General features: G+C 43.7%; 1 protein-coding gene across 1 annotated transcript in view; it reads right to left on the reverse strand.

The window, feature by feature from the left end:
• Positions 1 to 15,546, reverse strand: part of LOC116412277 (transient receptor potential cation channel subfamily V member 6-like) — a 31,943-nt gene extending 16,397 nt beyond the window's left edge. The window contains exons 1-9 of the mRNA XM_031906219.1: positions 15,143 to 15,546; positions 5,429 to 5,526; positions 5,095 to 5,217; positions 3,575 to 3,715; positions 2,332 to 2,430; positions 2,022 to 2,194; positions 649 to 795; positions 264 to 485; positions 51 to 137 (exon numbers count right to left, since the gene is read on the reverse strand). Of these exons, the coding sequence (XP_031762079.1) occupies positions 51 to 137; positions 264 to 485; positions 649 to 795; positions 2,022 to 2,194; positions 2,332 to 2,430; positions 3,575 to 3,715; positions 5,095 to 5,217; positions 5,429 to 5,526; positions 15,143 to 15,273 (1,221 nt within the window). The 5' untranslated portion in view covers positions 15,274 to 15,546. The remainder of the gene's footprint in view (positions 1 to 50; positions 138 to 263; positions 486 to 648; positions 796 to 2,021; positions 2,195 to 2,331; positions 2,431 to 3,574; positions 3,716 to 5,094; positions 5,218 to 5,428; positions 5,527 to 15,142) is intronic.
• Positions 15,547 to 16,316: the final 770 nt, after the last annotated feature.

The raw sequence follows: 16,316 nt of genomic DNA on the forward strand, positions 1-16,316 counted from the left end.
TAGTAGATTGAATCGTAACCCGAGTAAAACATTTGTAGTGTGTTTCTTACCAACAGTAGTAATATAATAATTGCCCCGCCCACGCTAATTAGCTCTCCAACCAGACGCAGATCATCTTCATAAGTCTCATAGGCTTCCTATGGATACAGCAAGGGCCATAATGAATAGAGACAGGAGAAAAGGTTGAATTTTGACGCAAAATGTGTCACATCCACTGAGCAGCAGCAAAAAGTGGGGCAAATCTGGGGCAGATTGGGACTTACGGTGAGGGGCTTCTGCATGAACTTAGTTATGTCTCGACCCGGATTTGATTGGTTGAAGGCTCCAGGGATGGGTTTGAGGGGTCTGTAGATGCAGCACATTGTCACGGTCACTATATAGAGAATATAGAGCGCGGCCAGGAGCCAAAAGTAGGGGCGACCGCAGCTCCGCCACTTGAGGAACACCAACTGCTTCACCGGAGTGAGATCCAGAATGTGCTGGGCCTGAAACCAGAAATATTGTAGATAACAGATCTGAGCCTAAAACCAGAACTATTGTAGATATCGGATCTGGAGAACTTTGGGAATTGTCCCATGGGAATCTACGCCCCCCCCACATTAGCTCCACAGTGTAATATCCCAACCGCGTCAGGGAGTTTCCACTTACGTCCTTCTTTTTGGAAGCGACAACGATCTCCAAAACGGACTGGTCCTCCCCCCAGGAGTCAATCCCTGTCAGGTCATACAACGTGGAGCTCAATGGGCCAAACGTCCACTGGATGTGTTTCCGTCTCTGGACCAAGTGCTGGAACATCTGGCAGAAGGCAAGGCATGAATCCCTGAGGAACTAAGGAGTAAAGCCCCTGTGCCCCCTGTTCCATGGGGTAATAGGGTGAGTATCCCATACAGGGAAAGGCAGGGGCAGGAATCCCTGAGGAACTAAGGAGTAAAGCCCCTGTGCCCCCTGTTCCATGGGGTAATAGGGTGAGTATCCCATACAGGGAAAGGCAGGGGCATGAATCCCTGAGGAACTAAGGAGTAAAGCCCCTGTGCCCCCTGTTCCATGGGGTAATAGGGTGAGTATCCCATACAGGGAAAGGCAGGGGCATGAATCCCTGAGGAACTAAGGAGTAAAGCCCCTGTGCCCCCTGTTCCATGGGGTAATAGGGTGAGTATCCCATACAGGGAAAGGCAGGGGCAGGAATCCCTATCGAACTAAGGAGTAAAGCCCCTGTGCCCCTGTTCCATGGGGTAATAGGGTGAGTATCCCATTCAGGGAAAGGCAGGGGCAGGAATCCCTGAGAAACTAAGGAGTAAAGCCCCTGTGCCCCCTGTTCCATGGGGTAATAGGGTGAGTATCCCATACAGGGAAAGGCAGGGGCATGAATCCCTGAGGAACTAAGGAGTAAAGCCCCTGTGCCCCTGTTCCATGGGGTAATAGGGTGAGTATCCCATACAGGGAAAGGCAGGGGCAGGAATCCCTATGGAACTAAGGAGTAAAGCCCCTGTGCCCCTGTTCCATGGGGTAATAGGGTGAGTATCCCATTCAGGGAAAGGCAGGGGCAGGAATCCCTGAGAAACTAAGGAGTAAAGCCCCTGTGCCCCCTGTTCCATGGGGGTAATAGGCGTGAGTATCCCATACAGGGAAAGGCAGGGGCATGAATCCCTGAGGAACTAAGGAGTAAAGCCCCTGTGCCCCCTGTTCCATGGGGTAATAGGGTGAGTATCCCATTCAGGGAAAGGCAGGGGCAGGAATCCCTGAGAAACTAAGGAGTAAAGCCCCTGTGCCCCCTGTTCCATGGGGTAATAGGGTGAGTATCCCATACAGGGAAAGGCAGGGGCATGAATCCCTGAGGAACTAAGGAGTAAAGCCCCTGTGCCCCCTGTTCCATGGGGTAATAGGGTGAGTATCCCATACAGGGAAAGGCAGGGGCAGGAATCCCTGAGGAACTAAGGAGTAAAGCCCCTGTGCCCCCTGTTCCATGGGGTAATAATAGGATGGAATGGGGTTTCCCAGATTAAAGGCAAACTAAGACTTACCACCGTGTTGCCCTCGGCAGCGGCCACTTGTAGGGCGGAGAGTCCCCGGTTGTTGGGGACGGTATCCAGGCTCGGACCCCGGTCCCCCTTGTCGTAGCTCATGATCAGATCAAACATCTCACAGGAGAAGGTTCTGTTGGGCTGCAGAGCCAGAATGTGCAGAACTGTGTTACCTGTAATTAGATTTTATAGAACCAACTCAGGGAAATGTACGGCCCGATCTGTACATTGGTTGGACCAGCCCAGTGCCCATTGTGCCCTATTGTGCCCCATTGTACCCCATTGTACCCCATTCTGCCCCATCTCTCACCATAACTGTCCTGGGCTCGGATATTGGCGCCGCTCTCGATAAGGAGACGGACGATTCCCTCGTGTCCCACGCAGGCAGCGAATGTCAGAACGTGTTCCCCTACATACGTGTATATAGAACATATCAACCAACTGTCACTGTGTCTGTCCCTTTCCCTTCCCTGCACTGCTGGTTCTGACTCCTGATACAACTCCCCAATACCCATTCATTCCTCATTCTCACTGGGTTTATAGTTATGTGTAACTGTCACTGTGTCTGTCCCTTTCCCTTCCCTGCACTGCTGGTTCTGACTCCTGATACAACTCCCCAATATCCATTCATCCCTCATTCTCACTGGGTTTATAGTTATGTGTAACTGTCACTGTGTCTGTCCCTTTCCCTTCCCTGCACTGCTGGTTCTGACTCCTGATACAACTCCCCAATATCCATTCATTCCTCATTCTCACTGGGTTTATAGTTATGTGTAACTGTCACTGTGTCTGTCCCTTTCCCTTCCCTGCACTGCTGGTTCTGACTCCTGATACAACTCCCCAATATCCATTCATTCCTCATTCTCACTGGGTTTATAGTTATGTGTAACTGTCACTGTGTCTGTCCCTTTCCCTTCCCTGCACTGCTGGTTCTGACTCCTGATACAACTCCCCAATACCCATTCATCCCTCATTCTCACTGGGTTTATAGTTATGTGTAACTGTCACTGTGTCTGTCCCTTCCCTTCCCTGCACTGCTGGTTCTGACTCCTGATACAACTCCCCAATACCCATTCATTCCTCATTCTCACTGGGGTTTATAGTTATGTGTAACTGTCACTGTGTCTGTCCCTTTCCCTTCCCTGCACTGCTGGTTCTGACTCCTGATACAACTCCCCAATACCCATTCATTCCTCATTCTCACTGGGTTTATAGTTATGTGTAACTGTCACTGTGTCTGTCCCTTTCCCTTCCCTGCACTGCTGGTTCTGACTCCTGATACAACTCCCCAATACCCATTCATCCCTCATTCTCACTGAATGGACTGTATAATCCCACAATTCCCTGTAGATCTGGGAATATAATTAGAGATAAGAGTAACACAGATGCAGCCAAGACCCTTCCCATTGTGTCTATTCCAGTTAACGCAGGGAAATAAATACCACAATCTGCCAGCAGGTGGGGCATGGCCTATGGGGTTTGCTGGGAAGTCTCTGCACTATAGCACCATCTAGAGGTTGGATTTAACACTGTGTTTGTGGGAGGGAACGAACCAAAGTAGAAGAGGTTTCTCTGATGGAAAGTGAAGAAGGTGCCGGTGGCGCGGGGGGAGAGGATGTCGGCGCCTCTCTGTAGCAGCAGCTTCACCAGATTCAGATTCTGATTCACGGCCGCGATGTGCAGCGCTGTTTGGCCTGGAAAGGAAAGGGTCACAATAAATATAAACTGCGCCGCCAGCGTAATAACGATACGTGGGAATTACATCCCCTTTAAATTCCGATAATCCTGTAAATAATTGTAATAATAACAGTGTGAAATCCAGTAACGGGGAAAATCACAATGGAACGGAAAAAATAGGGATCCATTAACTCCTGTGGTGGAGAGATAGCGCCGCCCCAGTGAGCTTACACTCTAGGGTCCCTATCCCATTCCCATCAGCCCCTGCCCCAGTGAGCTTACAATCTAAGGTCCCTATCCCATTCCCATCAGTCCCTGCCCAGTGAGCTTACAATCTAAGGTCCCTATCCCATTCCCATCAGTCCCTGCCCCAGTGAGCTTACACTCTAAGGTCCCTATCCATTCCCATCAGCCCCTGCCCCCAGTGAGCTTACAATCTAAGGTCCCTATCCCCATTCCCCATCAGCCCCTGCCCCCCAGTGAGCTTACAATCTAAGGTCCCTATCCCATTCCCATCAGTCCCTGCCCCAGTGAGCTTACATCTAAGGCTCCCTATCCCATTCCCATCAGCCCCTGCCCCAGTGAGCTTACAATCTAGGTCCCTATCCCATTCCCATCAGCCCCTGCCCAGTGAGCTTACAATCTAAGGTCCTATCCCATTCCCATCAGCCCCTGCCCCAGTGAGTTACAATCTAAGGTCCCTATCACATTCCCATCAGTCCCTGCCCCAGTGAGCTTACAATCTAAGGTCCCTATCACATTCCCATCAGTCCCTGCCCCAGTGAGCTTACAATCTAAGGTCCCTATCCCATTCCATCAGCCCCTGCCCCCAGTGAGCCTTACAATCTAAGGTCCCTATCCCATTCCCATCAGTCCCTGCCCCAGTGAGCTTACACTCTAAGTCCCTATCCCCATTCCCATCAGCCCCTGCCCCAGTGAGCTACAATCTAAGGTCCCTATCACATCCCATCAGCCCCGCCCCAGTGAGCTTACAATCTAAGGTCCCTATCCCATTCCCATCAGCCCCTGCCCCCAGTGAGCTTACAATCTAGGTCCCTATCACCATTCCCATCAGTCCCTGCCCCAGTGAGCTTACAATCTAAGGTCCCTATCACATTCCCATCAGCCCCTGCCCCAGTGAGCTTACACTCTAAGGTTCCTATCACATTCCCATCAGTCCCTGCCCCAGTGTGCTTACACTCTAAGGTCCCTATCACATTCCCATCAGTCCCTGCCCCAGTGAGCTTACACTCTAAGGCCCCTATCACATTCCCATCAGTCCCTGCCCCAGTGAGCTTACAATCTAAGGTCCCTATCACATTCCCATCAGCCCCTGCCCCAGTGAGTCCCATTCCTGCCTGGATACAAACTGGGTAAGAGTCAGGGAGTTGCCGACCTTCATACAATGCCGAGGTGCAGGGCAGATTCACAAGGCCGGGAGCTTCGTTGATGAGGAGTTGCGCAGCCTCCATATTATCGTATAGCGCCGCCACATGGAGCGCCGTCTCCCCCACGCCACCTGGGGGCACAAGAAACAAAGCTGAGGACCAATCAAAGTAAAGAACACTGATGTAATTGCCATTAGCTGGGTAGGATAGGGTGGGTTGTAAGCCTGTTGCTAAGCGCAGCTTGAAAATACTTATATACATAAAATATTAATTCCTTTGATACACTCCATTTTGTGCTATTATTGTTCCTTTCTAATTGTGTTTATTGTATACGGCCCGTACCTCTGGCATAGAGATCAGTGGAGGGGCAGCCCTGGAGCTTCCTAAGGGCTCTCACGTCATTCTCCTTGGCAGCTCGGAGTACTGGGCTCTCCTGGATCCTATGGGACAAACAGGGCTCATATACATTAGATTTAATAGGAAACATATCAGGGATAGTATAGAGCAGGAGTAAGGCAGATATATATATATAGGGGTAGCACACAGGGGTAGGTAGGAGGGGTACATTCAATATAACATTTTTGTATTCAGCCAGGACCGTATGTTCTTTATAGGCACCTGAAGGCCCCAGGGAGCTTGGGGGGGTCTCCTTTAGGTGCCTTCATAGAACTAAAACCTCTCAGTCTGTACTGTGTATGGGCCTAGTCTATAGGGGAGGGGCCAAGTCTATAGGGGAGGGGCCAAGTCTATAGGGGAGGGGCCAAGTCTATAGGGGAGGGGCCAAGTCTGTAGAGTAGGGGCCAAGTCTGTAGGGTAGGGGCCAAGTCTGTAGGGTAGGGACCCACTCTGTAGGGCAGGGGCCCAGTCTGTAGGGGAGGGGCCAAGTCTGTAGGGTAGGGGCCAAGTCTGTAGGGGAGGGGCCAAGTCTGTAGGGGAGGGGCCAAGTCTGTAGGGAAAGGGCCAAGTCTGTAGGGAAAGGGCCAAGTCTGTAGGGGAGGGGCCAAGTCTGTAGGGCAGGGGCCAAGTCTGTAGGGCAGGGGCCAAGTCTGTAGGGGGGGGCCAAGTCTGTAGGGAAGGGGCCAAGTCTGTAGGGGAGGGCCAAGTCTGTAGGGAAAGGGCCAAGTCTCTAGGGGAGGGGCCAAGTCTGTAGGGCAGGGGCCAAGTCTGTAGGGCAGGGGCCAAGTCTGTAGGGCAGGGGCCAAGTCTGTAGGGGAGGGGCCAAGTCTGTAGGGGAGGGGCCAAGTCTCTAGGGTATGGGCCCAGTCTGTAGGGCAGGGGCCCAGTCTGTAGGGGAGGGGCCAAGTCTGTAGGGCAGGGGCCCAGTCTGTAGGGCAGGGGCCCAGTCTGTAGGGTAGGGGCCAAGCCTGTAGGGTAGGGGCCAAGTCTATAAAGTTGGGGCAAAGTCTTTTCACCGTACCCAGTTAATAGCACCCTATACTGTATATCCAGCTAATATCCCGTATTTTCACCGTACCCAGTTAATAGCACCCTATACTGTATATCCAGCTAATATCCCATATTTTCACTGTACCCAGTTAATAGCACCCTATACTGTATATCCAGCTAATATCCCATATTTTCACCGTACCCAGTTAATAGCACCCTATACTGTATATCCAGCTAATATCCCATATTTTCACCATACCCAGTTAATAGCACCCTATACTGTATATCCAGCTAATATCCCATATTATCACCGTACCCAGTTAATAGCACCCTATACTGTATATCCAGCTAATATCCCGTATTTTCACCATACCCAGTTAATAGCACCCTATACTGTATATCCAGCTAATACCCGTATTTTCACCGTACCCAGTTAATAGCACCCTATACTGTATATCCAGCTAATATCCCGTATTTTCACCGTACCCATTAATAGCACCCTATACTGTATATCCAGCTAATATCCGTATTTTCACCGTACCCAGTTAATAGCACCCTATACTGTATATAGAGCTAATATCCCATATTTTAACCGTACCCAGTTAATAGCACCCTATACTGTATATCCAGCTAATATCCCATATTTTAATCGTACCCAGTTAATAGCACCCTATACTGTATATCCAGCTAATATCCCGTATTTTCACCGTACCCAGTTAATAGCACCCTATACTGTATATAGAGCTAATATCCCGTATTTTTCACCGTACCCCAGTTAATAGCACCCTATACTGTATATCCAGCTAATATCCGTATTTTCACCGTACCCAGTAAATAGCACCCTATACTGTATATCCAGCTAATATCCATAATTTTCACTATACCCAGTTAAAAGCACCCTATACTGTATATCCAGCTAATATCCCATATTTTCACTATACCCAGTTAATAGCACCCTATACTGTATATCCAGCTAATATCCCATATTTTCACTATACCCAGTAAATAGCACCCTATACTGTATATCCAGCTAAAATACCATATTTTCACTATACCCAGTTAATAGCACCCTATACTGTATATCCAGCTAATATCCCATATTTTCACCGTACCCAGTTAATAGCACCCTATACTGTATATCCAGCTAATATCCCATATTTTCAACCGTACCCAGTTAATAGCACCCTATACTGTATATCCAGCTAATATCCCATTTTCACTATACCCAGTAAATAGCACCCTATACTGTATATCCAGCAAAATACCATATTTTCACTATACCCAGTTAATAGCACCCTATACTGTATATCCAGCTAATATCCCATATTTTCAACCGGTACCCAGTTAATAGCACCGCTATACTGTATATCCAGCTAATATCCCATATTTTCACCGTACCCAGTTAATAGCACCCTATACTGTATATCCAGCTAATATCCCCGTATTTTCACCGTACCCAGTAAATAGCACCCTATACTGTATATCCAGCTAATATCCCATATTTTCACCGTACCCAGTTAATAGCACCCTATACTGTATATCCAGCTAAAATACCATATTTTCACTATACCCAGTTAATAGCACCCTATACTGTATATCCAGCTAATATCCCATATTTTCACCGTACCCAGTTAATAGCACCCTATACTGTATATCCAGCTAATATCCCGTATTTTCACTATACCCAGTTAATAGCACCCTATACTGTATATCCAGCAATATCCCGATTTTCACCGTACCCAGTTAATAGCACCCTATACTGTATATCCAGCTAATATCCCGTATTTTCACCGTACCCAGTTAATAGCACCCTATACTGTATATCCAGCTAATATCCCATATTTTCACCGTACCCAGTTAATAGCACCCTATACTGTATATCCAGCTAAAATACCATATTTTCACCGTACCCAGTTAATAGCACCCTATACTGTATATCCAGCTAATATCCAGTATTTTCACCATACCCAGTTAATAGCACCCTATACTGTATATCCAGCTAAATACCATATTTTCACTATACCCAGTTAATAGCACCCTATACTGTATATCCAGCTAATATCCAGTATTTTCACCGTACCCAGTTAATAGCACCCTATACTGTATATCCAGCTAATATCCCGTATTTTCACCCGTACCCAGTTAATAGCACCCTATACTGTATATCCAGCTAATATCCCGTATTTTCACCGTACCCAGTTAATAGCACCCTATACTGTATATCCAGCTAATATCCCATATTTTCACCGTACCCAGTTAATAGCACCCTATACTGTATATCCAGCTAATATCCCATATTTTCACCGTACCCAGTTAATAGCACCCTATACTGTATATCCAGCTAATATCCCATATTTTCACCGTACCCAGTTAATAGCACCCTATACTGTATATCCAGCTAAAATACCATATTTTCCACCGTACCCAGTTAATAGCACCCTATACTGTATATCCAGCTAATATCCCATATTTTCACCGTAACCCAGTTAATAGCACCCTATACTGTATATCCAGCTAAAATACCATATTTCACCGTACCCAGTTAAATACACCTATACTGTATATCCAGCTAATATCCAGTATTTTCACCATACCAGTTAATAGCACCCTATACTGTATATCCAGCTAAAAATACCATATTTTTTCACTATACCCAGTTAATAGCACCCTATACTGTATATCCAGCTAATATCCCATATTTTCACTATACCAGTTAATAGCACCCTATACTGTATATCCAGCTAATATCCCGTATTTTCACCGTACCCAGTTAATAGCACCCTATACTGTATATCCAGCTAATATCCCATATTTCACCGTACCCAGTTAATAGCACCCTATACTGTATATCCAGCTAAAATACCGATATTTCAACTATACCCAGTAATAGCACCTATACTGTATATCCAGCTAAAATACCATATTTTCACTATACCCAGTTAATAGCACCCTATACTGTATATCCAGCTAATATCCCGTATTTTCACCGTACCCAGTTAATAGCACCCTATACTGTATATCCAGCTAATATCCCATATTTTCACCGTACCCAGTAAATAGCACCCTATACTGTATATATCCAGCTAATATCCTATTTTCACTATACCCAGTAAATAGCACCTATTACTGTAAATCCAGCTAATATCCCATATTTTCACTATACCCAGTTAATAGCACCCTATACTGTATATCCAGCTAAAATACCATATTTTCACTATACCCAGTTAATAGCACCCTATACTGTATATCCAGCTAATATCCCATATTTTCACTAATCCCAGTTAATAGCACCCTATTCTGTATATCCAGCTAATATCCAGTATTTTCACCGTACCCAGTAAATAGCACCCTATACTGTATATCCAGCTAATATCCCATATTTTCACCGTACCCAGTTAATAGCACCCTATACTGTATATCCAGCTAATATCCCATATTTTCACCGTACCCAGTTAATAGCACCCTATACTGTATATCCAGCTAATATCCCATATTTTCACCGTACCCAGTTAATAGCACCCTATACTGTATATCCAGCTAAAATACCATATTTTCACATATAACCCAGTTAATAGCCTATACTGTATATCCAGCTAAAATACCATTTTTCACTATACCCAGTTAATAGCACCCTATACTGTATATCCAGCTAAAATACCATATTTTCACCGTACCCAGTTAATAGCACCCTATACTGTATATCCAGCTAATATCCCGTATTTTCACCGTACCCAGTTAATAGCACCCTATACTGTATATCCAGCTAAAATACCATATTTTCACCGTACCCAGTTAATAGCACCCTATACTGTATATCCAGCTAATATCCAGTATTTTCACCATACCCAGTTAATAGCACCCTATACTGTATATCCAGCTAAAATACCATATTTTCACTATACCCAGTTAATAGCACCCTATACTGTATATCCAGCTAATATCCCGTATTTTCACCGTACCCAGTTAATAGCACCCTATACTGTATATCCAGCTAATCCCGTATTTTCACCGTACCCAGTTAATAGCACCCTATACTGTAATATCCAGCTAATATCCCATATTTTCACCGTACCCAGTTAATAGCACCCTATACTGTATATCCAGCTAAAATACCATATTTTCACCGTACCCAGTTAATAGCACCCTATACTGTATATCCAGCTAATATCCAGTATTTTCACCATACCCAGTTAATAGCACCCTATACTGTATATCCAGCTAATATCCCATATTTTCACTATACCCAGTTAATAGCACCCTATACTGTATATCCAGCTAATATCCCGTATTTTCACCGTACCCAGTTAATAGCACCCTATACTGTATATCCAGCTAATATCCCGTATTTTCACCGTACCCAGTTAATAGCACCCTATACTGTATATCCAGCTAATATCCCATATTTTCACCGTACCCAGTTAATAGCACCCTATACTGTATATCCAGCTAATATACCATATTTTCACCGTACCCAGTTAATAGCACCCTATACTGTATATCCAGCTAATATCCAGTATTTTCACCGTACCCAGTTAATAGCACCCTATACTGTATATCCAGCTAATATCCCGTATTTTCACCGTACCCAGTTAATAGCACCCTATACTGTATATCCAGCTAATATCCCATATTTTCACTATACCCAGTTAATAGCACCCTATACTGTATATCCAGCTAAAATACCATATTTTCACCGTACCCAGTTAATAGCACCCTATACTGTATATCCAGCTAATATCCCATATTTTCACCGTACCCAGTTAATAGCACCCTATACTGTATATCCAGCTAATATCCCATATTTTCACTATACCCAGTTAATAGCACCCTATACTGTATATCCAGCTAAAATACCATATTTTCACTATACCCAGTTAATAGCACCCTATACTGTATATCCAGCTAATATCCCGTATTTTCACCGTACCCAGTTAATAGCACCCTATACTGTATATCCAGCTAATATCCCATATTTTCACCGTACCCAGTTAATAGCACCCTATACTGTATATCCAGCTAAAATACCATATTTTCACCGTACCCAGTTAATAGCACCCTATACTGTATATCCAGCTAATATCCAGTATTTTCACCATACCCAGTTAATAGCACCCTATACTGTATATCCAGCTAATATCCCATATTTTCACTATACCCAGTTAATAGCACCCTATACTGTATATCCAGCTAATATCCCGTATTTTCACCGTACCCAGTTAATAGCACCCTATACTGTATATCCAGCTAAAATACCATATTTTCACTATACCCAGTTAATAGCACCCTATACTGTATATCCAGCTAATATCCCATATTTTCACTGTACCCAGTTAATAGCACCCTATACTGTATATCCAGCTAAAATACCATATTTTCACTATACCCAGTTAATAGCACCCTATACTGTATATCCAGCTAATATCCCATATTTTCACCGTACCCAGTTAATAGCACCCTATACTGTATATCCAGCTAAAATACCATATTTTCACCGTACCCAGTTAATAGCACCCTATACTGTATATCCAGCTAATATCCCATATTTTCACTATACCCAGTTAATAGCACCCTATACTGTATATCCAGCTAATATCCCATATTTTCACTATAACCCATTTAATAGCACCCTATACTGTATATCCAGCTAATATCCAGTATTTTCACCATACCAGTTAATAGCACCCTATACTGTATATCCAGCTAATATCCCATATTTTCACCGTACCCAGTTAATAGGCACCCTATACTGTATATCCAGCTAATATCCCATATTTTCACCGTACCCAGTTAATAGCACCCTATACTGTATATCCAGCTAATATCCAGTATTTTCACCATACCCAGTTAATAGCACCCTATACTGTATATCCAGCTAATATCCCGTATTTTCACCGTACCCAGTTAATAGCACCCTATACTGTATATCCAGCTAATATCCCATATTTTCACTATACCCAGTTAATAGCACCCTATACTGTATATCCAGCTAAAATACCATATTTTCACCGTACCCAGTTAATAGCACCCTATACTGTATATCCAGCTAATATCCCATATTTTCACCGTACCCAGTTAATAGCACCCTATACTGTATATCCAGCTAATATCCCATATTTTCACTATACCCAGTTAATAGCACCCTATACTGTATATCCAGCTAAATACCATATTTTCACTATACCCAGTTAATAGCACCCTATACTGTATATCCAGCTAATATCCCGTATTTTCACCGTACCCAGTTAATAGCACCCTATACTGTATATCCAGCTAATATCCCATATTTTCACCGTACCCAGTTAATAGCACCCTATACTGTATATCCAGCTAAAATACCATATTTTCACCGTACCCAGTTAATAGCACCCTATACTGTATATCCAGCTAATATCCAGTATTTTCACCATACCCAGTTAATAGCACCCTATACTGTATATCCAGCTAATATCCCTATTTCACTATACCCAGTTAATAGCACCCTATACTGTATATCCAGCTAAATCCCCGTATTTTCACCGTACCCAGTTAATAGCACCCTATACTGTATATCCAGCTAAAATACCATATTTTCACTATACCCAGTTAATAGCACCCTATACTGTATATCCAGCTAATATCCATATTTTCACCGTACCCAGTTAATAGCACCCTATACTGTATATCCAGCTTAAAATACCATATTTTCACCGTACCCAGTTAATAGCACCCTATACTGTATATCCAGCTAATATCCCATATTTTCATATACCCAGTTAATAGCACCCTATACTGTATATCCAGCTAATATCCCCCTATTTTCACTATACCCAGTTAATAGCACCCTATACTGTATATCCAGCTAATATCCCATATTTTCACCGTACCCAGTTAATAGCACCCTATACTGTATATCCAGCTAATATCCAGTATTTTCACCATACCCAGTTAATAGCACCCTATACTGTATATCCAGCTAATATCCCATTTTTCAACCGTACCCAGTTAATAGCACCCTATACTGTATATCCAGCTAATATCCCGTATTTTCACCGTACCCAGTTAATAGCACCCTATACTGTATATCCAGCAAATACCATATTTTCACTATACCCAGTTAATAGCACCCTATACTGTATATCCAGCTAATATCCCATATTTTCACCGTACCCAGTTAATAGCACCCTATACTGTATATCCAGCTAATATCCCGTATTTCAAAACACCGTACCCAGTTAATAGCACCCTATACTGTATATCCAGCTAAAATACCATATTTTTCACTATACCCAGTTAATAGCACCCTATACTGTATATCCAGCTAATATCCCATATTTTCACCGTACCCAGTTAATAGCACCCTATACTGTATATCCAGCTAATATCCCGTATTTTCACCGTACCCAGTTAATAGCACCCTATACTGTATATCCAGCTAATATCCCGTATTTTCACCGTACCCAGTTAATAGCACCCTATACTGTATATCCAGCTAATATCCCATATTTTCACCGTACCCAGTTAATAGCACCCTATACTGTATATCCAGCTAATATCCCGTATTTTCACCATACCCAGTTAATAGCATTCTTTATACTGTAGACACACACACACACATATTGAAACACATACACACACACATAGAAACACACACACACACCTATACACACACACACAATGGAAACACACACACATAGAAACACACACACACCATTATATACACACACACACATAGAAAAACAGACACACACATAGAAATACACGCACACACACACACACACATATTGAAACACACACACACACACATATTGAAACACACACACACACCTATAACCACACACACACAAATGGAAACACACACCAATAGAAACACAGACACACACATAGAAATACACACACACACACATATTGAAACACATACACACACACATAGAAACACACACACACCTATACACACACACACAATGGAAACACACACACACAACAAACATATATACACAGACACGCACACATACACACACACATAGAAACACACACACACAAATACATATATACACAGACACACACACATATACACACACACATATATACACACACACACACACACCTATATACACATATACACACACACACATATACACACCTATATACACATATACACACACACACACACATATATATACACACACACATACACATACACACACCTATATACACATATATACACACACCAACATATATATAACCACACACACACACACACACACACCTATATACATATATATACACACACACACATATATACACACACACACATATACACACACACACACACATATATATATATATACACACACACACACACAAATATATATATATATATACACACACACACACACACATATATATATATATTATCACACACACATATATACACACACACACATATACACACACACACACACATATATATATATATATACACACCACACACACACACACACACACCCTATATACATATATATACACACACACATATATACACACACACATATACACACACACACACACACATATATATATATATACACACACACACACACAGATATATATATATACAGACACACACACACAGACACACACACACTTGTTCCTTTCTCCCCATTGGTGGATCCCATTCCCAGAGTCACTCACCGTCTCTGCTGTAACATGTGGATCTCGTCCAGCTCCAAACCCTGAGGGTCCCGACTGCAGATCTGGCTCTTTAACCCTTTCCACACATTACTGGTGACACTGCTGTTCTTATGGCAGTAAAACAGCCCCATTGCCCAGGTTAAAGGGGAAGCTATCCCTCACACACAGCACAAGGTATTGGCACCTTAGTACAAGGGGCTCTATATTCCCCCAATATACTCACTGATACTATTAGCACCCCGGGCTGGATCAGGACTGGCAGGGACACAAGCAGGGGGGGCCCAGGACTCAATAGTAATACAAGGGGGTGGGAAATAAAGGAGATCAATTCCTTCCAATAAATTCCCCAACTCCTGTAAATTCCTCTACTTGCCCCCAAGTCTCTGCCCCGAGAGTGGCACCTTGTCCCTCTGTCCCCAGGGATTCAGCCAGCAAACATCTCCGGCTCCTAAATATAACCCTCATATACATGTGTAATTAGCACTTGCCTCAATCACTGGGAGGGGCCTCACCTGGACACGCCCCCCTTTCTTAATTAAAGAGATAGCTGCTTTTGTTTGGGAGTAAACACTGCAAGTCAGGTGGGGCAGGTGGGGGGGAGAAAACAAACAGAGGGGGGGAAAAAAGGCCAATTGTCTTCCCATCATCATAGGATCCACCCCCCCATTAACCCTCTCACTATCAGGGGCTGCCACAAAGGGACAATCTGGAGAATTCTTCCATAACTGAAGGTCTGGGGGGGGGGAGGGGGGTGGTTCTGTATAAATAAATAAATGATTTAATGACTGAGCCCTTCCCTGAATTAAATCATGAAATTAACCCAATCTAAGCATTCCTCTGCCCTGGGGGGCAGTCCCACTGGGATACAAGGAAGGAAAAATGTAACCCCCCCCCCAAATTAATTGTAACAGAAATAAACCAATAAACATGAAATTAATGGAAAGAGGTGATTTTATTTGTTTGCTCTGAAAAACTTCTGAACTTCCCCTGAAAATTATTGGTTTCACCCGATAGAATTGCAGCACCTTGGGGGGGGCGGGGGGGGTATCAGTGAATAATTAAGCCCTAGCCTGGGGGTAAATAGGAACCAGTAACATCAGATTGGGACTAAACAGCAATAAATACAAACTGAATGGGGTAAATACTGAGCGGTAATAACCCAAAACATAAATAA

This window comes from Xenopus tropicalis, chromosome 7 (genome assembly GCF_000004195.4).
Source record: "Xenopus tropicalis strain Nigerian chromosome 7, UCB_Xtro_10.0, whole genome shotgun sequence".
Classification (NCBI taxonomy): domain Eukaryota; kingdom Metazoa; phylum Chordata; class Amphibia; order Anura; family Pipidae; genus Xenopus; species Xenopus tropicalis.